Source organism: Malaclemys terrapin, chromosome 3 (assembly GCF_027887155.1).
Source record: "Malaclemys terrapin pileata isolate rMalTer1 chromosome 3, rMalTer1.hap1, whole genome shotgun sequence".
Lineage (NCBI taxonomy): Eukaryota > Metazoa > Chordata > Testudines > Emydidae > Malaclemys > Malaclemys terrapin.
Window position 1 is genome coordinate 35,393,800 of NC_071507.1, and position 26,453 is coordinate 35,420,252.

Genomic DNA, 26,453 nt, shown 5'->3' on the forward strand with positions numbered 1-26,453 from the left:
CGATCCAGGACCCAGAAAGAGCGTGACATCCATCTGAGGGCGTGACCACCCTCCTCATGGAGGCTGCTCTCTGCCAGTCTTCCGAGCCTTTCCAGCCGGACTCTACCCCTAGCACTTTGGCCTCGATGCGTAGCACACCACCAGCATCGGGCAAGAAAGAAGTCCAAGAAAGACAGCTTCCCAGCACCAAGCAAGAAAAGTCTCTGGGTATTGGGCAAATGATCCAGTTTGAGCCACCTGCCCACACCAGAGCCACATGGGCGTGCCTCCCCAATGGGGGCCCCAGCTCCCCAAGGGAGCTGCCACCAACTCCCGGGAGCAGTAGGGGACCCAGGCTTGTGGTGAGGCCGATGACTTTCCAGGCTCTCCCAGCACCCAGAGGGCAGAGGCCTCTACCAGTGCCGCTGGCACCGTGTGTATCGCAGGAAGAGGCAAAGGCTTCCTACGAGGGCAAGCCAGATGTCAAGCCCTCCCCAGTGGGCAAGTGAGTGCCGCCAATCCCCAGAGCCGAGACAATGCTCTCTGTCTCCATACTGCAGATCTCCAGGTCACCCTAGATCACCAGCACCGCGATTGTGGTCTCTGTCCTCTCAATGTGGATTGCCTAGGGGGCGGCGCTGGTCATTGTATTGCCGGCACCGTTTACCCTCCCACCGATTGTCTTCTCGGCGCAGACCCCTGTCCCCTGCACCATGGGAATGGTCTCTGTCACAGTACCGGTCCACCTGCCCCCAGCACCGATCCTCTCATTCAAAACGCCAGTCTCCAGTGGCGACGGTTAGCCACCAGACGCAGGCATCGACAGCCACACTGTGATCACCGGAAGGGGATTCCTCTGGCACGGAGAGGGAATTCAGCTCCTTGCTGAGGCATCACAGGTGTGATCGGGCACCCAAGGCTGCGTCAACCTCTGTGATGCCGTCTTGGCAACATGGCCAGTGGCCAGCACAGTGGCCCTACTGGGGCCTCCCCTGGGGGGGCCTCCCCTGGTCGGTCCAGTCGTCATCCTCATCCCCAGATGAGGCGGAGGTAGGGCCCTCGAGTGCCAGCCCGCTGGATGACTTCAAAGAGCACCACGCCCTGCTTCGATGAGTGGCTGAGAACTTGGGCCTGGAGGTAGAGGAGATCGCCGAACAGGTGGACACCCTGTTCAATATGCTCTCGGCATCTACCCTTGAGTGCATGATGGGGTCTTAAAAATAGCTAAGCCCTCTGGCAAACCCCATCATTCATCCCTCCCCCCTCCAAGAGGGCTGAGAAAAAATACTTTGTCCCAGTCAAGGGGTTCAAGTACTTATATACCCACCTGCCTCCAGGCTTGCTGGTCGTCTCTGAAACCAATGAAAAGAACAAACAGGAGCACAGAAGTTCAACCACCAAAAATAAAGAGGCCAAGAGGCTGGACCTTTTTGGGAGGAAGGTTTATTCAACTGCCAGCCTTCAGTTCTGGGTGGCGAACTGCCAGGCTCTGTTGTGCAGCTACAACTTCAACTTATGGGATTCCCTCCGTAAGTTCAAAGAGTCCCTGCCTCAGGACTTGGCCCAGGTGTTTTGTACCCGATGGAGGAGGGTAGTGAGCAGTGAGGTGCTCCTTCCAAATGGCGTGGGATGCGGCCATCTCGGCGGCCAGGGTGGTTGCACTGGCGGTGGTCGTGAAATGCAGCTCCTGGTTTCTCCTAGGAAATGCAGGCCTCAATTCAAGATCTCCTGTTTGATGGGAATGGTCTCTTTGCGGAGCAGACTGATGCAAGGCTGCATGACCTAAAGTACACTTGGGCCATCCTTTGCTTGCTGTGGCTGCATACGCTGCAGTTGGAGAGGAAACAGTTCCAGCTGCCGCCAAGGCCTTGGCAGCCTTGACAGGGATCTGCAAGAAGAAGGGATACAGACACAAGCTTTCTTCCGGTTTTAAAAAATGTTTAGGAACAGCTTAGTTAAAGGTAGGCCATGTGGCGCTTATGAGAGGTGCAAGGATAGAACACTCTATGCCTCCCCAAGTGGATTCTTCCTCCCCTCCTCCCCCCCATGGAGAAGAGTTGCATTGTGTTGATATAAAGTTGATTTATTACAATAGAAGTTGTTAGACTATTACATGGGCCCTTGCCTCTTAGTGGGTATGTCTACATTGCAAGAAAACACCTGTGGCTGCCCTGTGTCAGCTGACAAGTTCACGGGGCTCCGGCTGCAGGGCTATAAAATTGCAACGTAGATGTTCAGGCTCAGGCTGTGGGACCCTCTCCCCCGGTGGGGTCCCAGAGCCCACACTCCAGCCTGAGCCAAATGTCTACACAGCAATTTTATAGCTCAGCTCCCTGAGCCCCCCGGAGCCCAAGTCAGGTGACACAGGGCAGCTGCAGGTGTTTTATTGCAGTATAGCCACACCCATTGTGGCTCTCACCTTCCTGTACGCTAATTTACTCCTTTGTGACTAATTCCTTCAGGGGCCATGCAGTGTGTGCAAACACCATGTCAGGGTAGCGATGGACTGCATAGTGGAAACCTCTTGTTATTTGTAAATGATGCCACCAATAATTTGTCTCTACTTCAAAACCTCTCCAAATTACTATTGTTACTGAAAGGCACCTGTCACCACCCAGACCAACGATTAAAAAATATTTGGAGTTAATATAAAGAAACAATAAAAAATTAGGAAAATGTTCCAGATAGAAAGTTCCTCGTTTTTTAAACTCTCTTAATCTCCAAAACACACCTGATTTTTCTGATGCTTTCAAGAAAAAATGGCGTCCTGTGAAATATCAGGCAGTTTGCCTTAGTTTTGATAAAGCTAGTGAGTCAAAAGCAGGTCTGGTAATAAATGACTAGCTTCAATGTTAATTATGTCGAGAATTGCATCTCTCTATAATATATAGAAATCGCTTCACCCACCATTGAAATGCAGCCACCTCTGGTTTGAAAGCAGCGCTTCTTCTACAGTCCCCTGGAATGCTACATGTCAGTTTAGGATAAAAAGTGAAGAATTTTGATTGTATTCACTTGAAACTGCAGTGGGATATCAAGGTTTATGGAAGTCAACACCCTAAATACTTGTATTCTCACATTTGTAAACAGCCTTTTAAAATCTAGATGACTCTTTTCTTGAGTTTTTTTTTTTAAATCTATACTGTAATATATTTCCCTGCACTATGCAAGCAAAGACATGAACAATGTTAGCATTGAATGGCTAACTTTCAAGAGAAGCACAGCATAATACAGTAACTCCTCACTTAAAGTTGTCCTGATCAACATTGTTTCATTGCTGATCAATAGGGAACATGCTTATTTAAAGTTGTGCGATGCTCCCTTCTAACGTCGTTTGGCAGCCGCCTGCTTTGTTCACTGCTTGCAGGAAGAGCAGCCCATTGCAGCTAGCTGGTGGGGGCTTGTAACCAGGATGGACCGGCAGCCCCCCTATCAGCTCCCCCTATCAGCTCCCCGCTCCCCTAAGTTCCCTGTGCAGCAGCTGTCCAGCAGGCTAGCAATTGCAGCTGTCCCTTCCCCCACTGCCATGTGCTGCTGCTGCCCTCTGCCTTGGAGCTGTTCCCCAGACTATTGCTTGCTGTGCAGGGAGGAGAGGAGGAAGATGGGGGCTAATGTCAGGGTGTCCCTCTCCCCCCTGCTCCTGCACCCAGCTTACCTCATCTTCCATAGAGCAGGGGACACACACGACAGGGCTCAGGACAGAGGGAGCTTTCTGGCAGCAGCAGCTGCGGTCTCAGCAAGCGGATCTAATTAACAAGGCAGTGTACTTAAAGGGGAAATGCGCATCTCTCTCTCACATACACACACAGTGTGTGTCTCTGTCTCGTCTGCGATGCTCTCTCCCCTCCCTCCTTTCCTGCTGCCTTGTAGACTGTGAAAGTTAACCCTTGAGTGCTCAGCCAATTGCTAGTTCATCATTTAGCAGTAAGGCATTCCCTGGAAAATATCCCACCCTCTGACTCCTCCACCTCAACCAATCATCATCCCTGTGTACCAGTATTAAATTGTTTGTGTGTGTGTGTGTGTGTGTGTGTGTGTGTGTGTGTGTGTGTGTGTAAATATATATATATATATATAGAGAGAGAGAGAGAGAGAGAGAGAGAGAGAGAGAGTCTTTTGCCTGGTGAAAAAAAATTCCCTGGAACCTAACCCCCTCATTTACATTAATTCTTATGGGGAAATTGGATTCACTTAACATCGTTTCGCTTAAAGTCGCATTTTTCAGGAACAGAACTACAATGTTAAGTGAGGAGTTACTGTATAAGCATAATATTGAAAAAGAATCAAGAGTAACTGATAAAACTACATTTGCTACTTTTTCTCTCTTGAATGCATCTTCCTCTTGTGATCTTGGATTTCTTTTGTTTGGTGGGCATCTGATAATATGGTGTCAAAGATAACTTTTTTTAATTGTTATGTTACATCATGTAAGGTTCTCTGTACACAACATGGAGTTTAGTACATTAAAAGAAGCTGACAGCTGCATGATGAAGTGTGACATTTATAGTTAAGATAAAAGGTACTGCAGACATATTATGTGAGATTGCTGTGATCTTAACACAGTTTGCCACTTTAACATTTCTCTCAATACAAAGTAGATAGCAGCGGTCATTTTTTTGAAATACAGGGAGTAGACCTCTGTCTGCCCATGAGCTATATGAATGTAAAAAAGTATATATTTTATAGGAGAATTCACTTTCACATCTTGTGTTTTATTAAGCACACTTCTGGTGCTGCTAAACAACCACTGCTTGTCTAAATTTATCTTTATTCTCACTCAGTTCTGACTTCCCACTTAAAAATGTAATACAGCTATCCTTTCTGAAAATGTTTTATTATTCATTTCTTATAAATGAATAAACAGATGAGTGTTCATTTAGCCAAAAGGCTACTACATTTGGCATTAATTGGCAATCTCAATAGACGGGTCAAGAACTGAATTATTGTTCTATCTGGTTTTGAACTTGTTATTAAGAATGTTGTGGTGATGCTATTTTGGTGTGGGATTTGGCTTGAGCATGATAGAAAATGAGCTATTATCTCTTCCAGCAGCCTCATATCCATGCAGGACAAGGGGTTGATGTGTGCCAAAATAAATCCCTGCAAGCTGCACAGAAGAGGATTGGGGGTAAATGAGGATATATGCTATATCAACCTCGGGGACTTTTATCGGCTCTGCGAGGGTCCATAGGCAGATAAATGGTATCAAAAACTGCAAACAAGTCTAAAATGATTAGCATGGACTCCTAACCTTTATCCACTGCTGGAATCACCTGCTGAGGTGATATGGTCTGTGCTACCATCAGTATGCAGAAGCCAGGCCATTTTAATGAACGTGGGTTTTTTTTTGTCAGGGGACACAGGCTCTTCTAGTTCCTGGCTGATGTGGTAACTTTTATGAGGGCATGTTGACTGAATCTCAGACTTGACAGGATGGAGGCGATTGTGGTTGGTTGGATGAAACATCTTGAGGGTATGATATGCCTCCTGGCTTTCCTCAGTATTGAATGGGTTCACACACCTTTCATCAAGGTGTTTGCTTCTGGATCCCTAAAATGTCAGATGGATTTTGTAGTCAAATCACCTGTTTTCATGTGAGCCTAGTAAGGTGATTCTAACTGTACTTTCTATGTCTTTATCAGTTATTTATTCTCTTATGACCTTCAGACTGGATTACTGAAATGCACTCCATATAGGATTAACCTCGGGGGCCACTTGGAAGCTAAAACTGGTACTGAATGTTACTGTGTGTTTGTCTAGAAGAACAACAGATGCCATATTTAATCAATTTTCTGAGAAACAGTACTGGTTTCTTTCTTGTTTCTGGGTGTAATTTAGGTTGTTGACCCTGATCCATTACTCTCTTCATGGTTTAGGTCCTGGTCACCTGGCCCTGATCTACACTGGTGCGGGAATCGATCTAAGTTACGCAACTTCAGCTACGTGAATAACATAGCTGAAGCAGATGTACTTAGATCGACTTACCGTGGTGTCTCCACCGCAGTGAGTCGACTGCTGCCGCTCCCCTGTTGACTCCGCCTGCGCCTCTTGCGGCAGTGGAGTACAGGAGTCAACGGGAGAGCGCTCGGGACTAGACGCAATAAATCGATCCCCGCTGGATCAATCGCTGCCTGCCTATCCGGCGAGTAGTGAAGATATACCCCAGGGAGCCTGTCTTTCTGACCATGTACTGCTATTGCAACTAAAGTCATCTGAGGTTTTCTATCTGATCGTCCCTAGATTTCAGTGTCTGGGGCCGGGGGTACAGGAACCTCAGAGAAGGGCTCTTGGCTCTGGAACTTCTTGTTTCCATTATCCCACTAAAGTCAGAGTCTGTTGACCTTTAGGGCACCATGTAAGATCCATCTTGCTTCTTTGATTTTTGCCTGAGGGGCTGATTTATAAAAGTGATATATAATTTAACAAGGGATGGACTTCTCCATCGTTGACCATGACCATCAACTATTATGTGCATAAATAACACGTGATTACACAGTGTCTCTGGTCTAACTAATTTTACACTTTTTACTGTATTCCATTGCAATAATTTTTCTGGACAATCTGGAGTTCAGAAATGTGACATGCATACTCCTTAGGCAAACCCTAACCAAGCTTTCAAAATGATGTCATCTCTTATAGTAGATTTCCTTTTAATTTTATGGTTGGATTGGGCAGGTAAGCTTAGTGTTCTGGCAGTAATACTTAAAACCTGGTAAACTTCAAAATCAATAACATTACCATGGGTATGTAAAATTTCAAATAGTTTTTCCAGATAGGATTCAATTGATGTAAAAATATATTTTTTGGACTTTTGAGGGGGCTGGGGGTCATCTTGTGCTCTTCACAGAATAAAATCTTAAGTCTAGATTTTTAAGGCTGTTTTAAACTGAGCTTTTTATATTAATACTTATTTTAAGGTCTCTTTGTTCTGTTGGAATCAGAGTACACATCTACATCATGAAGCAGTGGCACATCAAGGCAGCCTATGAGCTCAGTTTGTCGTTTTACTTTATTATGAAGTACAACTATTTGGCTTACTGTGAAACAGGGATTTGTCTAGTTCCTGGACCGTTGAAAATCTTGTTAGCTACACATCACCCGGCATTGATTTTTTGGTGGTGGTTGTTTGGGGTGGGGGGTTGAGGAGAGGATGTATATTATGTTTGTCACAGATAAAAATGTCTAGATTGAGTGGTCCCTGACTGGCTATGTAATGTAGAAAGCAGTTGATCAAGTGGAATATTTGTTTCAACTACTGTGCTTAACCAAAGGGGGAGAAACCCTGATGAAATTAATGTTGTTATAATAACTTTAAGCAACAGCAGTGCTGCTGAGTCCTAGAGATAAATTGTGGTATGAAGGTTGAGAGAGAGAGAATTGCTGCTGAGAAATAAGATTATGTAGCAGCTCTGATTGTGTGTTGTGGAACGGTAATACTAATTTAGAAATGCTTCAATTTCAGGATATTACGTTTCATTTCAAGTTTTTACCGTACTGATAAAACGTCTTTCTTTGCAATCACTTTACTTTCTTTTTTCTTAACCACTTAAAACCAAAATAAAGAACATGGTGTGCTCCATTGCACCAATTTATGCAAGTAATACAGACAAGCCATAGTATGAAGATTTCTTTAGACATGGGTAGGATAGGAAAGGGCACTTACCGTTTACAGACAAGGACATCTATACTACCCCATGTCAGAAGAGATCATCATACTAAAGCTTGTCTGTACTACTTAGTGCGGTGAAGCACTAAGTTAATGTTGCACTTAGTGCAATGAAGCACTTTTTAATGTTTAATGTTTAATATTTACCTGCTTAAGCAAGATCAATGCATTTTGATTTCCATATTACAGTGCATAAAAGAAACACCCATCTTCGTCTCAGCCTGTCAGTGCTTGGGATCCTGTGTTTGACTTCATAGATGTGTCTCCCAGTTAGCAGGAGAGTGAGCTGCAAATATGTAAATAAACTAAAGTAACATTTTGCACAGGCATTTTGTACCAAGAGGGTGAGAATGTGTGTCGTATTCTATTTGCAGGTATGATATTGAAAAGGCACTGCTTTAAAGAATGATTTCTGAGGATAAAGAGTGTCTCGGAGAGCAAAAGGTCAGCTAACGCAGCTTGGCTTAGCATTGTCAAATCCCATCTGCTTGTCTTCTCTCCACAGGGCAGAATACATTGGATTATTGTACGCTCAAAGTTCAGCAAACCATTTGCACTTTCCCTTGCAAGAGAAAACCTTATAGGCTTGTTGGGACTTTGAGACTGTCATGCTACAGGGGCTAGTACCCTTGGGTGCTGTTAAAGATAGAGATGTACAGTTCTGAACTGTCATAGTGCCCAACAAATGGAAGGTAAAGATAGGAGACAATATAATTTCTTCTGACTTTATCTTAAGGAAAGTAAAACCATTTGATGCTTAGATGTGTGGGACATAGTGCCTTGATGTCTACTTGAGCTAATTTCTTCATTTTCTTAAAAGAGCACCACTCCCCTTCGGCTGCTGAAAAGAGGTCATTTTTCAAAAAACTTTATCATACAAAAGTCTTATGGTTAAACCTTCCCCCAATGCTTTAGAGTCAGTAAATAGTAATGGCGGACATAGAATAAGGGGAAATCAACTGTATATATATTATAAACTATTTTGACTTAAGTACACAGCATCAGCTGTTTTTGGACCGTATGAGAGTAATTGTAATGCAGAACAAAATAAAATTGTATTCTATTGCCTCTTTCATGCAAACTATATTATCAAGAAGATTTATAGAGTTTAATAATCCACTTAATTATGGTAAAGTTGGAGAAAATACATGATTTCTTTTTCCATGTGAAATTTGACATGAGTTGGATGGTCTTTGGGCAGGGAGGTTCAGGAAAGTTGCTCCGGATGTCAGGAATTCCACGTTGTAGGGGCACAGAGAGGAGATCCAGTCTAGATCAGCAGAGGCAGAAGGTAAGGAGGTAGAGCTACAGCTCCATGGCATTAGCTGGAGCATGACTGTTGGAGGTTTATAAATAAAATTGAACTTGATCCTGCTGTGAATGGGAATCCTAAGAATTGTACCCATAATGCACACACATTCTTCTTCAATACTGAGCAGTATGATACAGTCTTTGTTTGAAATGGCCTATGGTATTTTCATTATATGAAGAAGCTTGTAGGAATATAAGCGTTTTTTAAATTGCTATTGAATGGCTTTGTACTTTTTAGTGGGAATGTCTATTTGAGCCAATATGACAAATGGATTCATTTGATCTGCAACTTTAGATACAGAGTGTTTGTCAGTCTTCACTTCCTTGTCACTGTGGATGCAATCCCGTATTGTTGGGCTTTGTGCAGGCATGGTTGTGTGTGAAAGGTGATGGCATTAATTCCCAAGCCTCCAGGCATGGCTGTAGGGCTCCAGTATAGCCCCCCCTTTAAGGTTTGCACTGGCATTATTAGCCTTTGAACAGAGGACTTAGCTGTTTTGAGCAGCATAATCAGGAGCCCACTTGAATGTCAGCCTGTCTGTTCTGCCCGTAGTGCCCCCATAGCCTCACCACTGGACTTAAAAGGAGCAGGGCCTTGCACCATCCTGCCTGGGCTAGGTGAGTATTGCCTTGTCTGCCTATTGTTTGGCTCAGCGTTGCCATCAATGGGAGATATTTCTGTATGTTCCTCTCATCAGCAACATGCCGTGTACTTTTGTGTAGGCTAACCTTTGTGGACACTTGTATATTTTTTGTAATAGTGTGGTGCTCAGATTTAACTTGAAGTGCCTGTCTTCTACCCTTGTTGGCATTTGCTTCGGTGCATGCCTAAGCGTTTCTCGTATCCCTGAGTGACTCAGAATTTAGTAGACCAGTTCCACTGGCTCTTCCCTTTTGGGTTGTGTTTTTCATGGCATAATCCTATCATACCCTTCAGTCATCTGGGAATGCTGGAAGTGGCCTTCTCCAAAAGTGCAACATTACTGCAGACTGTTGCAAAACAAGCTTCCACTAGTGTGAAGGAATGATGGAAGTAGCATCCTTCCCTTCCTGCACATACCTCTGCCCCGGAGGCTGTCTCTCTCATTTCTGTGATGTTTCCTGCCGTGGCCAGCTGAATGAACAATAGAGGCAAGGCTACTCTTGAACTTGGGTTTTATATGTGGCAGTGTGCTGTGCTATTCACTGAACCCTCAAGACTACCTACTGTTTCTTAATATGTAGCATAAGACACTCTGTGGTCACCTGGAAAAGATTAATATTTTATTGTTGACATCAACGAATAACTTTAAGTGCAAAACATTATGAAAGTTTTACTTTTGAGTAATAATGGTAATAAATTAATGCTGGGATGATGCAATTAAAATTAATGCCAGTTTAATTGTTAAATGTACACTGGCAATTTTTTTCTTTTAAGTTGCCTGTTTGAACAGATGAGGGAAGAAAAACCTTTTTGGATTAGCACCATCTAATAAGACTCTTCAAGGAATGAGTAACAGTCAGTCATGTCAGGCTTCAATTAAAAAAAACAGTCAATGCTGTTTCATCCCCAACTCACCATGAATAAAAATGGTGATATCCTATAAAATATCAATTCAGAAATGCTTAATACTCAGGCAGAGGAAGTTTATTTATTCAATGTCTATTTCTGAGTAAAATGTTACTTTCAAATAAGTCATATTTTATTTTTCACTCTTAACTTGTGTAAGGATTTATTGTTTTTTATATATATAAAATATATATAAGCATTTTTATTAAAATTCTTTTTTCATTCATGATGTCTTTAGAGATTTCTGTATTGTGTTAGAAGATTGTCATTCATTATTTCATTAATCTTAAGCAAATAAAAGGTTATCAGTTTGATGGAGTTAAAACTAAACTAAAATATAACTTTTTAAAACAAAAATCTGCCAGCTTGCCACCAAAGAATTTTGGATGAGATACAGCTGTTGAGCCATTGCTTAAATAAGTTACATATTTAAAACCCATTGAGAAGATATATTAGAATTCAAAACTGTGTCAGAAATCCTGGCCTGCTTAGAAAGAATGCTTAATGAAAAGACTACTGTACATTTGACTGTATCCCTTACTAAGAGGGTGAAATTCAGGTCAACAGGATAGAAAGCTTCTAGGGCTCAGGAAACCTGAAAAATCGATCACTGAATAAACATTATTGCAGATTCTTATGGAGAGTAACTGATCTTGAACACAATCATAAGCTTTATAAAAAAATGTAAATATGTTAGAATGTTCCCATACCTATCATTGTTTGATATATTGATAGTAATTACTGATGAAATTGCTAGTTGGTCTTTTAATTATGTTAGTATCTTTTAAATTGAGTTCACATTTAAAATTTTAATCTAGGTTTAAAACTAAGAAAGTGGATTTTTTTTTTTGGTTACTTGAATGTTATTGTAGTAGCATGTTTCACCAAGAACAAAATACCGAGGTTTTAAAATAAAAATACAGAATGTTCTCATTTATGACAACATTTAAATTGAAAACAATCATAGCCTAATAGCTTGTGGTTGCCATATATTTATTTATATAGGCATTTGTAAAAGCCCATTGCCTTTGCATCTGGAAGCCTCATATTCTATAACAACAAATGCTCCCACTCATAAAGGATGGCCAAATCATCATAGTTATTGCCTGGGATACGTTTTTAGCCCTATATAAAGACCCATATGTTTAAAGTAATGTCATCAACTTAAAACTCCCATTTCTGGCTGAAAATGTTTTATTTCTTATTATTACAAGCAGTGCTTAAGGTCACTGAAAATGAAAGAAATCAGAGAGAAATATTTTTCTCCCTCTCCCAGTTTGTGTTCTCTTAGTGCATTTGGCAGCACTCTGTGTACAGTCCGTTTCGCGGCTTCCCCATCTATAGTCAGTCAGTTTCCCTGTTCTGTGTGGATCTTGCACAGCAACTCAGGAAAGAAAATACTATTTTAAAATGCAGTTGTAAAATCACAGAAATTGGCAAGTAGATACAGAGGCAGGTATGATCGCTATGAAACTTCTTTTAGTTCATTTTCTTTTTAAATTGATTAGATTCCTGTTGGTGTGCCTTTAAACAGGGTGCATTTATGCTGCTCCTTGTATGCCATCATATTCTAATACTGGCTGGCAATGAGGGGAGGCAGGTAGCATAATTAAGGGCCCTCAACTAAGAATGTCCCACCACTGTCTATTCTTGGACCTGACAGCTGAAACATCCCAGTCGCTGTTAACTGCCGTAATGGAAAAATACAGCTTTCTTCTATTCTCAGGGCCAAATCCCACAATTTTAACTCATTAGGGATTTTTCCTGAGTTACTTGAAGATTTGGCTGAGTATTAGGAACTGAAAGTTATCTCAGTTCTGATCTGTGGGAACAATACATATTGCTTGCGATGGCAAATATTAGCAAAAAAGAAGTTTTAGGGACTGTGAGGTCTGGATAAAAGAAGTTAAAACATTGCCTTTAATTTGGTCTAAAGATGGGAGTTGTCAGAAGGTGAACTCTCCTCGTGTGTCTCTGGATATTAAAGGATTATTTTAATGTCATGTGGACATAGAGGTGAGGTGATATTATTAGCTACTGTGCAAGCTTTTGCCCCACAGCACTGTCAGTGCACCTCAGTGAAGACTGGCAAAAATACTAAACTATGTGGTGGCTGAGTCACGTCAGATATCCAGTATGTAGTGGATTGAGACCATCAGACTTTTGTTACATCACCATCTTGCAAAGTGCTATAAGATATCTTAATAATAAGATAGCATTTCAACAGCTATACCTTCTCTGTGTCTTATCTCAGACATTCAGAGGTGAAAAGCAGGTACGTTAAACCCAGTGTGCAACCTAGCTCCTCTTCTCCACTTAAGCTCTTAAATGTTGTATTGCTTTCCTGCATGGCAGCAGAATATATTACTGTAATTTCAAATGTTGCAATGAATATTTTATTAATAATTGGCAACTTTGAAGAGGTTTTGCATCAGCCTATGTGCAGTTTGCGTTATTATATTTTCTGGTGACTGAAAAGCAGCGCAATGTTGAAGTTACAATGCTGTTTAAAATCAAAGAGTAAAAAGGTTTCATGTTTTATTTCAAAAAGTTTTCTTCACATAGTTTTACTTCAGTTAGACTAATGTATTTTGACAATGGTATTTCAAATCTCCTGAATGTTTGACCTGGCTGACATTTTAAAAGAAAATTGATTTATTTTATTTTATTTTATTTTATTTTGCTGCGTGGCCATCCGAGTGTGTCATTTATATTTTCTGAGGAAAAATGAAATATCCTTTAATAACTTCAGAAATGGAGAATGAGTTGCCGTTCTAAAAATGTTCTAAAAATGCATGGTTTTTATTCACTCCTAGAATGCACATTTAAAACAGCTTCATCAGTTTTGGTAATTAAATTATATTGCTTCATTTTTTTTTAAATAAAATTTGTGATTTGCTTTTGTATGGGGAATGATCCCCCCCTTATCCCCCGCTCCCCCCAGGTGCTTCTGTTTTACCTTCTGTGGCCCTGGTGGTCCATATGGGCAAACCTTGCACCCATGGAGAGAGCCCTGTTGACTTTGCTCGGGTGCCAGAGTCCACATATGTGGATCAGATTGCAGGATTGGGGCCTTAAATTGATGCCCCCCTTAAAGGATCAGTATCATGGAAATCCATTACTCTGACATCCGTATATAGACACTTTAGACACAATTCTTGTGTCAGGATAGGAGAGGTGGTGCATGCTTCGTGAGGGTGGGGTTTTCATAGTATACCTTCTATTTTATTTCTGTTAGAAAAATTCTGGGGTAGAGCTGAGTCTTTCGTGGAGATTTTCACAGTGCTGTGCCATTGTGGCATTAGGAGTTGTGTACTCTCCATTTTCTTCTTCAAGTTGTATAATCTGTTGGTTGGTCTTTGTCCTCCACTTTTCCCATGACTCCCACAAAGGCCCCAATCCAGGAAAACACTTAAGCATCTATGTAACTTTTAAGCACGTGAATAGTTTCTTTGATTCCCATGTATGGATGAGCTTAAGTGCTTTACTGGATCAGGGCCTACCTCCAGGGCAGAAACCCTGCAGAGATATGCTCGTATTGTTATCAGCCAAACTTTTACAAAAAGGAAGGTTCCAAGGTTTATAAAATGAGGCTAAAATTGGGTCCAGTGAGAAATTTCAAAACACTCTTGTCCTTCCTCTAGCTGCGACTATCCTGTGCCCATTTGTTTATTTTATATAGGTATAATTAGATTCATATAGCCTGTGGCAAATTTTTGTTCTCAGATTCTTTGCTCTCTAAGATCACACTTATGCACATTTATTCCATATTGATTAGTTTTTCTGTAGTTAAGAAACACTTAGGTCAAACAGTTGTATAGAAATTGAGCAGTCTTCCTTAAACTTGACTTGTTGACACTATATCTATGTGTGCGTTCAGTAGTATAAAATAGTTTAAAAGAATCTTTTCTGTTTTGCAACAAAGTCATTTTGATTTTATTTATTTTTAGTTTTTATGCTCGAGTGAAACTATGCTAACTTTAAAGCCTGTTAGTGATCTGTAAGTAGCACAGGCGGTTCAATTGGTAATTATCTGAGTGATTATGATAGGAAAGCATTTCTGTTGTAATCTAGAGCACTTGCACTGATTAACCTTTTGTGATTTTGACAAGAGCCTTTGAATTCATATGTGAGAGCCTTTGAATTCACAACTTCTGTGATAGAGAAGCAGGCAGATCAGATGTCACCGGTATAGTGCTTTCTAAGCCTAGCCTGGAAGCTGCCATTGTCAGCTTATGTTAAAACTATAATAATAAAGGATGTGAAAAGTATTACATGACCGAGCAGTGAACTTAATGTTAACTGTACATCTTATTTTTTTATCAGAGGGGGATCATATAAATCTTTGAATGTGAAGTACCTGATGCCACAGTCAGTTGGTATATTTTGTGGCTGTGGTTTTGAGGAGTCTTCCATAAGAGGGAAACAAGTAGGCATTAAGTTTGCTATATTGGCTTTAAGTATCATTGTGTAATAAAGTTCTTTTCAGAAACTTTATGAATTATTTGTCAGCCTATAATAATGGTAGTTGCCATTTAAAGATGCATGTAAAAATTTTTGTGCTCCTGTAAACTGTTAATTTGAACATTTGCATTATTCACTGTATTTCTGTTATGCCAGTAAATGTACCATTGCGGGGGGGAAAGATATTAACGACCCAAATATAATTTTAAGCCATAGCTCTTGGAGTGTGCCCAGATCAGCTGTGGACAGCTTCTTATAAAAGACCCCAGCCTTCTCCCGTCCTGCCTTCCTTCTCCTCTTTTTACATCTACAGCAGGTGAAGCACCCGCAGCCTCTCCGAAGGCTGCCCTTCAAACCCTCTGCCATGTGACACCAGAGCTGAAATCTACTCTTGGACCTTTTTCCCTCCACCCTCTTTGATATTTGCTTCAATCACCAGTCTTCCTACTCCTCCTTCCTGTGTCTATCAGGCTCTTTCTGTCCATACATCTTCTCTTCCCTCCCTTCCTACCCTGTTACCCCACCATCCTGACCCTCAACTACCAAAAAGAGACTATGGATTTTATCCTGACCATTTGCTTGTATCTCCCCCCCTCCTCCCCCCCCCCTTTTGTTTCTTTGTCTGTTTAGTTTGTCACCTCTTTGGGACAAGAAGTATCGATTTCTATGTATTTGTTCAGTGCCTAGCAGAATAACCAACTGGCCCCGATTGGGGCCCCGAGACCCTATCTGAGTAAAAATAACAGTCATTATATTATAACTAATTAGTTAATTTGTCATAAAAACAAAAACCCTCCTTTGAAAATATATTCTAGGTTTATACTATTACAATCTTATTGGGTTCACAATGGAAAACAAAATATATTTGCTCCCTTATGGCAAGTACACTACAGGGTTTATTTATAACCACATATCAGGACTGATTCTCTAGTGCATTAAACTGCTTTGTGCTGCGCTGGTGGTGCAGCTTAATACCAGCTTACCTGGCTCCTGAAGGATCTACTTTGCATCGAGGGACTCTGTTTGTTGTGACTACTATGCCACCTGCCTCTTGGCTGTGGCATAGGGAGTGTGTCCGGAACATCCCTGTGACCCAGTGATCCCTGACCGTCAGACCAGCCTCTTGGTGGGGATGGAGGGGAAAGGCCCTCGTCACCATTGTAAATTCAGCCTTCATGGCCAGTAGGGGGCCTCAGGGGCAGACAGGCCTTTTTACTTGTCAGTGCACATGATGACTGGCTGATATCCATTTCACTAACATGCTGAGTCTTAGTAGGCAATTCTGTTCAGCCTTTCATTTCTTCAAATTCTCTGTGTATTATGATTCACCCTCTGATGAATGATTTTGATATTTTGTAAGGAGGTGCTTTGCTGTATCTTACTGGCTCATTGTCTGGTTCTGCATGGTGTAGTATTAGGAACCGTTGGATTTAGTCTTGAGAAGGAATTTTGTGCTGGTAACCCACCCATTTCCAACCTCCCATGGGTAGGTTTGCCCTACATGCATATTTCTGCCATTCTTGAAGGCCCGAATCTGCACTTCGATATTCATGGAACATCTTGCACAATGGTATTCCATGTCACGATTTCCGTAGCTGGGCAGGGACACCTTACCAACATGAGATAGTTCAGAAAAGCAGTTAAATCAAGCAACCTGCCTTCTCTGATCTGTCATGCTGGGGAGACGAGGGAGCTTACACATTTTAATGTTCATCGGGCAAGACTTTTCTGTTTGTTGTGAATGGGAGGGAGCAATGTCTGCGTAGTTAGCTCAAGAGTCAGATTTTGTAAGTAGATGCCAACTCTGAGAGATTAGTATGTTATGGCCTGGCTACAACAACAGCTCTTAGGTTCCAGCAATGGACCAGGTATCCAGGTTACAAATGGAGAGAGCTTGAGTTTGGTAAGATCTTCCTTCCTGTGTGCAATTGGTTATTTCATAAAAGTGGCAGCCAGTTTTGTCCTCTATACTGTCTCTTGATTTGCAGCCTGGCATTCTCAATCAAGAATCAGTACTTAATCAGTACTAAATCAAATTAACTGAGATGCTAGGTAAAATTTTCTGGAGCATCAAAGTTCAATCAATGGGGCTTGGACTTTTAAGTGACTTAGGCTCTTTTGAAAATGATACTTCTGTGTACATGTTATTTAATACACTCTTGGTGGTTTTTAGGTTGACAGTTGCTGTGTAAACGTATCCTGATATTACTACCCAGTACATTTTCAAAGTGATCATTTAGAGTTTAATTAATAGATAATTGAACTACAGATGTACAGGGTACAATGAGATTTTTATGTTGTGGAGAACTAATGTAACGAATCAGAGTTAAATTTTCACTTTATGAGAAATATCTACAAACATCAATAATGTCATTTAAATTTCTACAACTCAGATTCAGAGGAAATTTCAGAACTTAGTAACAGAAAATGTCGTACTCTCATTTTTACTATGAAATCATTGTTATATAAAAATAAACTTTTCATCTGTATATGTAATTATCTCAGACTAATTGAAACTGGATTCAAAAGCCAACTAACTAATAGGCCTGTGAAAATGAACATCGAGATGCCTTTGAATTATTAAAAAAAAAGTCCAGTAAGTATAGATTTCCACTTATATTTCTAACAATGAGGAAAACATTGAGAAAAGAATGTGTCTTGATGATAACTTTGTGCTGCTTTCATTTGTAATAAAACATTTTCTCTCAGTTAAAGCATTCACGTGGATTTTTTCCAGGCAAAAAAAGAGAGATTAAATATCTACAACACTGAAAATTAACAAAAGTAATTATGCAGTGCTGCTCTTTACATAAAACCACAGTTGTTTTCTACTTCTATTTTTCAGTTTCCATAGCTAGACGTGTACAAGACCCATTAGCTGAGCTAGTGAAAATTGAGCCCAAGCACATTGGAGTTGGAATGTATCAGGTAAGGTAATGCAGATCATTTAATCTAGTAATTCAACATGATATAGTGCAACACAAAAACAATGCTTTGTAATTAAGTGTCAACTAGTTATGTGTCTACTTTAAAAGATTTGTGTGGAATTGGTGGGATGGTACTCAATATTTATGTTGTATAGGGTTTTTTTATTCTCTGGCTTTAACAATTGTGATTTAGGTTTAGAAATGGCTATAGCCAGATTTATAGTCTGTTTAAAACATCAGATCAAACTGGTAACCCGATCTGTAATGATGTGATCTCTTTCACATCATTACAGCAGTGGGGTTTTATTTCTTTTTGTAAAATAGTATGAGATATTGATCCTCCATTTAGAAGCCATTGGTTGGCGCCATTATCTACATTCTTTCTTCCCTTAGTGTTTGTAATAAAAACATTGATTTCAGATTTTCTTTCATTTACTAAAGCTGAACTGGAAAATGTTTGACAATTCTCAGATAGTTTTGTGGGTTTCTTGAGGTTATTGTGGGGAGGGGGCAATAGTTAGTTTTAAATAGTTTTTAAATCTTTAATGTTATTGAGAAGTAGTTTAGTGGCTGTCATTTTATTGCATCTGCCTGTCTGTCTTACACAGACACACACTGTAAGTGCTACATATAATACAAATAAATAAGTATTGCCCTCAATTGAGGAAACCACTTAAGCACTGGTTTAAATCCCAGTGACTTGTATAGAGAAATGCCAAAAGTGTAAGGAAAGTTAAACATGTGCTTAAGTGCTCTCTTAAACAGAGGTGCTTTCATGAATCCAGGAGATGGAGCAGAAGTAAAAGCTGAAAGGTTAGAAGAAATAAAACACACTGTGTTTAATTATATAGTTCAGAGGTCACGTAGCTATACATCCAGGTAAGTTCATGAATGTCAATGGAATGGAATTGTGGTCATGGATAATGATCTCTTGTGTGGCTTAAAGTGCTGTGTCAAAGCCAAATCTTCAGTAAAAAGATAATGTTGAATGTTTTCTTTTTAAAATAAGAGATATGTATTCCAATAACATGTATTATTGCAAAAGATTGTTGGTCAACATTTCGTCTAGTGAAGATTGCTCTTGTGCTATTGTTGTTAAAAACTACTTTTATAGAGAAAGTATACTATAATTCTAAGAATAACTGGGATTCTGATTGACTGTTTTTTAATGTAATAAATATAGTAAAGATCCTTCTTGTAAATTGGTTGGTTGATATCAGTGCTGTTCATTATAATCTTACATGAAGTGCAAATTAAAAGCATCCATTTCTTATGCAATGTAAAGTTTCTTTCTGATAGTTGCTTTATTTTTGCTGTTGATTAATAGGAAAAGAAGTTTAGTAATCTTATTAAAATAAGTATGCATATTAACCTGCACTTTGATGCTGTGCCTTGCTGGTTTAAAGAGATGAATTGATCATTCTATGATGATGTATCATATAAGGTATATATACATGTAATTTGAATCCATTATAAAATTCTAAAAACTATGCCTCAAGACTATGTGACCTAAAAGTGTGTGTACACTGTCAACTTGGAAAATCACACTTCATCTTAAAATGTTGTATCAATTATTGTAGTAAGTAACCTTAGAGGAGAAGGTACTTTTCCTCTTTTTAATTTTGCTGTGTGCATTTGACAGCACTCAGTGGATAGTAAGTTTCACTGAGTTCTTGGCCTCAGTTGCATCTCTGTGGTGCACTGCTCTCTGAGGATCCCATCTGCACACTCACCCAAGGCTCTTCAAGAGGGTGCTTATCATTATAGTAGCAGCAAAGCAGGTATTTGCACAGAGAGAAAGGAGAAGAGCTGATCTGCAGCATGTTTTGTTTTATTGCGCTTGGGACCATCTAAAGACCCTTAATAAACACAGTAAAAGAGTAACTATTCTCTTTATTTTTTTTAAATAAAAAGTCAGAATATACTACTGGAGACTTGAAGGTGACTATATCAGAAAACTGATATTTTGCAATTGGCTAATTCTAAAAAAATGTAAAATTGACAGCATCCCTTTAAACATGTGGTGAATTTACAGATCTCACATCACAGCACCTAAAAGGCTCTGCATATGCACACATTATCTGCTACCACCAACATATATGTTGTGCAGTAAGCCCACTGCAGTACTTTTGAAGATTTAAAATCTTAGCTTGTGTTCTAAATGCTTATTTAAAACTTTAGAAGAAGGGGATTTCAATATAGCAACTGCAGTTCAGGCAGGACACTGCGAGTTTTCCCACTGGTCCTTTGCACTTAAGTCACACTGTGGTGCAAATAATACTTTTAGATACATAAACCTCCTGTCAGATGGTTTTAAATGAAAATATCAGCCCATAAGCTATAAGATGCTTGTTCATTGGTATAAAGGAATTTTGAGTTACCCGAGCATACTGTGACACTTTTGAAAACAAATTGTACTACCATGTATCAAAGTTTTGCTGTCCTTTGGGCATCAGAACTCTTTGTGAGGGGAAAAATATTAAGCTAGTATGACTTGTCTTCCTTTGAGGAAAACAGTTATTTGTTTACATCTTAGCACTTAGAGATGAAAAAAGATATATTAGATCATTGAGTGATTGTAGGATATAGTTCCTCAATAAAGAATGTATCAGATGCAGAATTGAATCTTATCCAGAATAATTTTAAGGGTTATTTTACATTTGCCTGTCCTTGGTGCTAGGTTCTTTTACTAATTTCTAAGATGAAATATAACAGCATATATAAAGGTAATGGACTCCTGACAATGAACATTATTTTATTCATCCACTATAACAATAAACCTATAATAGCCCCTTTATATGACCACACTCCAAAAAGACCTCTCTACTGTGTCCAGAAAGTTAACAAATCCAGGATTTGGTTCCCTTGGTGTGGAGGAAGGACAGCTACTAGACGAGGGAGATCATAAATGAAAGTTAAGCATTTTCATGCACATTTTTCAAAATTGAGAATATCAGCAGGTTGGTCCCTCAGTGTGATTTCCAGGGGCGGGCCAACTGTGCCATTACCCTAGGCCCCAGCTTATGTGGGTGTGCCACACCACTGTGTCACTCTGCCTTTTTTCACCCCTTCCTCCACTAATTGGCTGGCTGTTTTTGATTGTTTTTTGTTTTGCTCAGCCACTTGTGGTGGTGTGGCAAAAATGTTTTCTACCCTGGCAGGCAAAATACCTATGGCCAATCCTGATGATTTCTCCCAGTTAAATCCTGACCAAGACTTCCTAAACTGGGTGCCTACATTTAGAGTTCTAAGTCCATGGTTACATTCCTAAATCTGAGCACGATTTTCAAAAATGCTGAGGACTCAGTAACTCCCACTGAAGAGAAAAGGAGCTGCTGGATATTAATACCTTTAAAACAATCAGGCCACTCATACAGGCATAATCAATTTATGGCACACCGTGAAGAACAAATCCATATTGTAGGGTGTAGGTAATTCAGACTCTGAAGATGATGAATTTCCTCACTTAAGCAGATTCTGTGTCTGATGAGTGGTCACTTTCCAACCACTTTCCTCTCCGAGATAGTGCTTGAAAATTTTTCTACAATATCTCCAAAATTAGGCCCACATATTTTGTGAATACTACTCATGTAACTGTATTATTGATGGAGCTGGTAGCACCGCCTATTGTTAAGGTTGTCCAACACTTTCCATTATTATAAGACCCTAATTTCAGTTGCGTATAACTTTGTAAAACTTTAGGCATTTGGGCTGCAATTTTACATGCCCGACTTTCTGCCTGTTTGGGGAAACTGTAGCCAAAATGACATAGCTGTTTCTGAGAATGAGGCTAAAGAAAGGTATGTTTTGCCATGTTAAAACCATTATTGCAGCCTTCTCTCTGAAATGCTCTAATGTCCATATACTTTGTAGTAGGGACTTGAAGTTAGGTAGTGAGGGACCTTTGTGTCAAGGCTGACTTTGTGAAAATCTTCCAAACTTTAGCCAAGTTATAAGCCATTGAAAAATTGCAGTTTTCACGTGCTCAGTAGAGACTTGCTAGAGCTTTACAGGTAAAAATCTCTGAAAATTGTACCCTCACTGAACATGCTTAAACCTCTCCCAGATTCTACTGCTGACCAAACTGCACATATGTCCCCCCCACAGGGTGACTGAGCATGCTCCAGCCCACGGCTGTGGGACTCAGGACTTTCCTAGCTCTCAGCTGCTCTGGTATGGGATGGGACTGTGCATCAGGACTGAAAGCAATGAGTCTGTCTCTCCTGTGCTCCTGATGATCCCCAGCTGGCACTCAGGAAAGGGAAAGCACCTGGTTTCAATGCAGAGGGGAGAAAAACAGAAGCAGGGAGGAGGGAAAAGGAGTAGATTGGGACAAGGAGTCTGGAGAGTCTGGAACTGGTTGAGGAAGGAGACTGGGACTGGGAGCATGGGGTGTGGGAAGGGGAGGCTGGGACTGTTTGGGCAAGGAGGTTAGGATTGGGATGATGGTGGAAGACTGGGCCTGGGAGACAGTGAGTGAAATGGTGTGGGGGCAACTGAGATCAGACAAGAGGCTGTAGGCCAGGTGAGCAAAGAGATTGGGGAAAGGAGCCACAGTGGGGACTAAGATTGCATGAGGAGCCCAGGGAAAGAGACTGAGATTGGGAGCCAGTCAGGACAGGTGTAGACAGATGGAATGAGGAGTCAGCAGTGGGGAAATGGGACAGGCTGGACAAGGAGACTGGGACTGGGATGAGAAGAGTTAGAATCCAGAGGGTGAGAGGTATGGTCTTGAAAAGGCATTAAGTGATCCATGTATTACTTAAAATATCATCTGTGTCTATAGAAAATAGATTGTTGACACCAGTTGTTGGCAAAGGCAACCTATTAAATCGCCACCTAACAAGGACCAGCAAAAAGAGAACGAGAAGAAAGAGGCTTAACAACTACAAACTGTATTGTTTGACCACAAAGTCTTTAAGCATATGCTTACCGTATTTACCTTGAGACAAAAGTTTCATTTTACTGAGCTATGAATCCTTCTCTTTTTACACAATCCAACGGTGATGTGGCTCAGAAGGTGTTCATCTAAAAATAAAGGGAAATGGCAGGGATTTGACCCAATAATGTAGATTGGTGGAGGCTAATCACAATAGCATTAAGTGGTGAATAGGGAAAGGTAGGCACCATCTGTCCATATAGTTTCAGCTAGTGCTCTAACTGCCTGATGACCAGGTGTGAATGAAAGGTGAAGTTTAAGAACAAGATCTCCAACTCTCCAGCCCTGATTTCATCTGTTGATACGGTGGTGATCTCTTATGTTAATTGCCAGGAGGGTACCAGAGCAGAATGTTAGAAAGGCAAGTGTTTTCTTAGAATAGACAGAGAAAAGGGAGAATCTCAGCCATAACAGCAACTTACCTGGCATGACCTCTGTTTGCAGGCAGACTGCGTAGTTGTCAAACCATAAGTTCTGGGGGGTGGTCTCTAACAAGATATATTAAATTTCAGTTTGCATGATCTGCAAGAGACCTGAAATGGATAGTTTTGTACCTCCACCGAAAGGCAAGCTGCCAAAATTCTGCACCAGATTCAGCGCCTCCTGTATGCTGGTAATGGATGCATTTTACACCAGCTGACAAGCAGGCCTTATGTATGCCTTTCCCCTCCTTTCTGCTTATCCTAAAGGTCCTATGAACAGTGAAGACAGTTGGAGGAATGTTCCTTGTAGTAACTTCTGAGTGGACTGGCAGGCCATTGTACATGGTACTCAGCTGACAATCCCATCACCTATGCTCCCCATTCTCATGCCCCAATTTATAGACCTGTTGTTACAAAGCCGGTTCATTGCACTTCCCCTGAAAACATCTTAAAGGCGTGACATGATTCTGGACATTTGTCTTCCTTCTACTTGTCCTCTGATAGGGAAAGGATTTGGCATTCCTGAGATGTCATTAGACCTACACTCCTACCTACAGAGTTGAATTAATGGTCTGACTGCATTTATCTTATATTTGGACTGCTTCCGATTCACTTGTTGCTAAATGGACTGGATCATGCACCTGTGACATTACCCAGGGTATAACCTGGACTGCTGAACTGCTGTGTCCCCTCAGCTCTATAGCCAGAGGTGCCTTTTACACTGCTTTGCTGTGAACAGCCACTGTTCCCAATCCTGCTCATACACAGCCACTAGCATGTAAAAGCACTCCCAGCTAAATACATGAATGCTCTCCAAGCCATTCATGAATTACATTCAGGGCAACACCCGCATATTCCTAGCCCCAGCCTTCTACCCCAGAAACATGTGTCTAATACTGCTCAGTATCCCCCGGGACAGTACAAGCTCATAGAAAGTTTGTCATTTCAATAAAGGAAAATGATTGTGCACCAGCTTTGTTGCCTCAAGTGAAGTTTCCCAAACACTTCAAACCAAACACGTAGTAGATTAGATAAAACATTAAAACAACTTTATTAACTACAATAAGACGTATTTTAAATGGTTACAAGTGATAAGGCATAAAGTCAGAATTGGTTACAAAAGAAATAAAATGATAAAAGTGCAAGCTAATCCCTACATTTTAACAAGCAAGTGAACCTAAAAGCAAAAGGTTTGTCTCACTATAAGCTGCAGCACATTTCACAGTCTATGTCCCCTTCCAGCCTTAGCTGAGTGCCCTTCAGGAATTTGTTGATGTCATGAACAGAGAGATGGGAAGTGGACTGGTGCTGTGGAGGTCACCATCTCTTATTCTTATACCTTTCTTCCCTCACTGAGGATTACCCACCCCACGCCCAACTATGCCAGGGTGCAGACATTCTCCTGTGTACTGGAGGCTTGAATCATCTGAGATGAAATGTAAATTTCTTGTTTACACCACCTCTCCTGTTGGAGAATGGTTGCTTAATTAGGTGACAGCTTTTTAACACCTTGCTGCCATGCCAGTGTGTCTTTGTCTCTGAGAAACTGGTCTGTGGGTGTTACCTGGAATTACAACATATTTCAGTAACAATAATACAGTAGAAATGTATAACTTTACGCATAGTGTTGCTACACATATCTCAACAGGATAATATTCTGCAGATTATGACTTTTCAAATGATACCTCACAAGGCATACTTTGTACAAAATATATCATAACCTGTAAAAGTGGTGAACATGGGGTACAGGGTGTCACAGCACTAAAGAATTATATATTGCAGAAGGAGACATTAGATCTCACTCCTCTTGTAAAGTGGTCTCCTCCTGGGCAGAGAGAGAATCTACCTCAGTAGAAGAAATTTATTGAACAATTTCAATAACTGTGAGTGCGGGAGCTTTCTCTGAGACAGCTTTCTAGTGTCCTTGCTGCAGATCCTTGGCTACCTTTCCTAGATGTATCCTATTCTGTCTGGATACTGCTAGACATATCAGTTTCCAGATAGTTGGAGCTCCTCAAGCAGAAAATAGATTTGTAAATTGTGTTTCTAAAAGACAATCAAACAGTCTGAAATCCTACCTTGGGTACTGCTTTATTCTCATTTTACATTGTAGTTCAAAATTTTAGTGCTGTTAGGAAAGTTACTGGATGGTAAATGAGGTTATGTTAGCTAAGGAGAAAAAGATGCTCAAGTTTCCTACCATCTACCTCATAAACCATAAGAGGAGAAGCAAACCAGATTTTAGATTTCTATAGCTCCTTCCAGAGGGGCAATTTACAGATAGGACCAAAATTCCAGTCGACTAGAACTCTCTGAAAATGGTTGTAGGCATAACTGAGTTTATTATTATGAAAAGTACTTTTCCAACTTTTTAAGAGTATTTTAAGAATAGGCTGTGTGTGTGAAGCTTCATGGTCGGAAACATGTCAGGATAGTTGCATTGATGGCTGAGCTAGAATAAATATGCCTTATGCTATAAACGCCAGTGCTTAAAGGAATTCTGGTAATATTACTATGCATTGCATTTGGACTGTGGACATTCATATTGAATAGAGAAGAGGGCTACCATAAGAATAATTTTATCAATGGATATCAGAAATTGCTCTGATTCTCTGGTTGTGAGTTTAAATATCATTTGTTATCGAGGTAAAATTCCACCTCACCCCACCCTCTTTCTGTGATTCTGAGATCCCTATCTCCTGTGGAATGACTTCAGCTCCACTGTGCTGAGAAGGTGCAGTTTGCAAAGACTGCATACAGGAGGACTCTGAGCCATCAGTATTCCATAGAGCAAATCTGTCTTTCTGCTCAGTGTGTTTTTCCCTGGTAGAGCAGAGAGGGAAGTTGAGAGGAGTCAGGGAAGAAGGTGAGGACATAGCCAATGGATCTACTAGCCAACAACCTTCCCTCACAGAAGAGTAGTGTAGGAGCTAAGGTAGTGGTATGGTTTGACGGATTCTTTTGTCTCCTCTGGTGAATTCCTGTCCATCTGTAGCTGAATGTGACAACAATGCCTTTGCTCCAGCTGGTATGGAATGTGTCTGCATTCTCCATGGCTTAGGCCACTGTGAGCACAAGTCCATGGCTTAGGCCTGTGTTCAAGTCTCTCCACTGGCTCCTAGTCAGCTGCTGATGCTGGTTCAAGGTCCTAGTCTTCAAAGCAATTAGCGGATGAAGCCTTGGTTACATTTAAAAC

General features: G+C 40.7%; 1 protein-coding gene across 2 annotated transcripts in view; it reads left to right on the forward strand.

Moving 5' to 3' along the window:
* The window catches only part of SRBD1 (S1 RNA binding domain 1), a 224,184-nt gene that overhangs the window by 119,270 nt on the left and 78,461 nt on the right, over positions 1–26,453 (forward strand). For both annotated transcript variants that reach the window (XM_054023628.1, XM_054023629.1), the window contains one exon: positions 17,815–17,897. In XM_054023628.1, the coding sequence (XP_053879603.1) occupies positions 17,815–17,897 (83 nt within the window). The remainder of the gene's footprint in view (positions 1–17,814; positions 17,898–26,453) is intronic.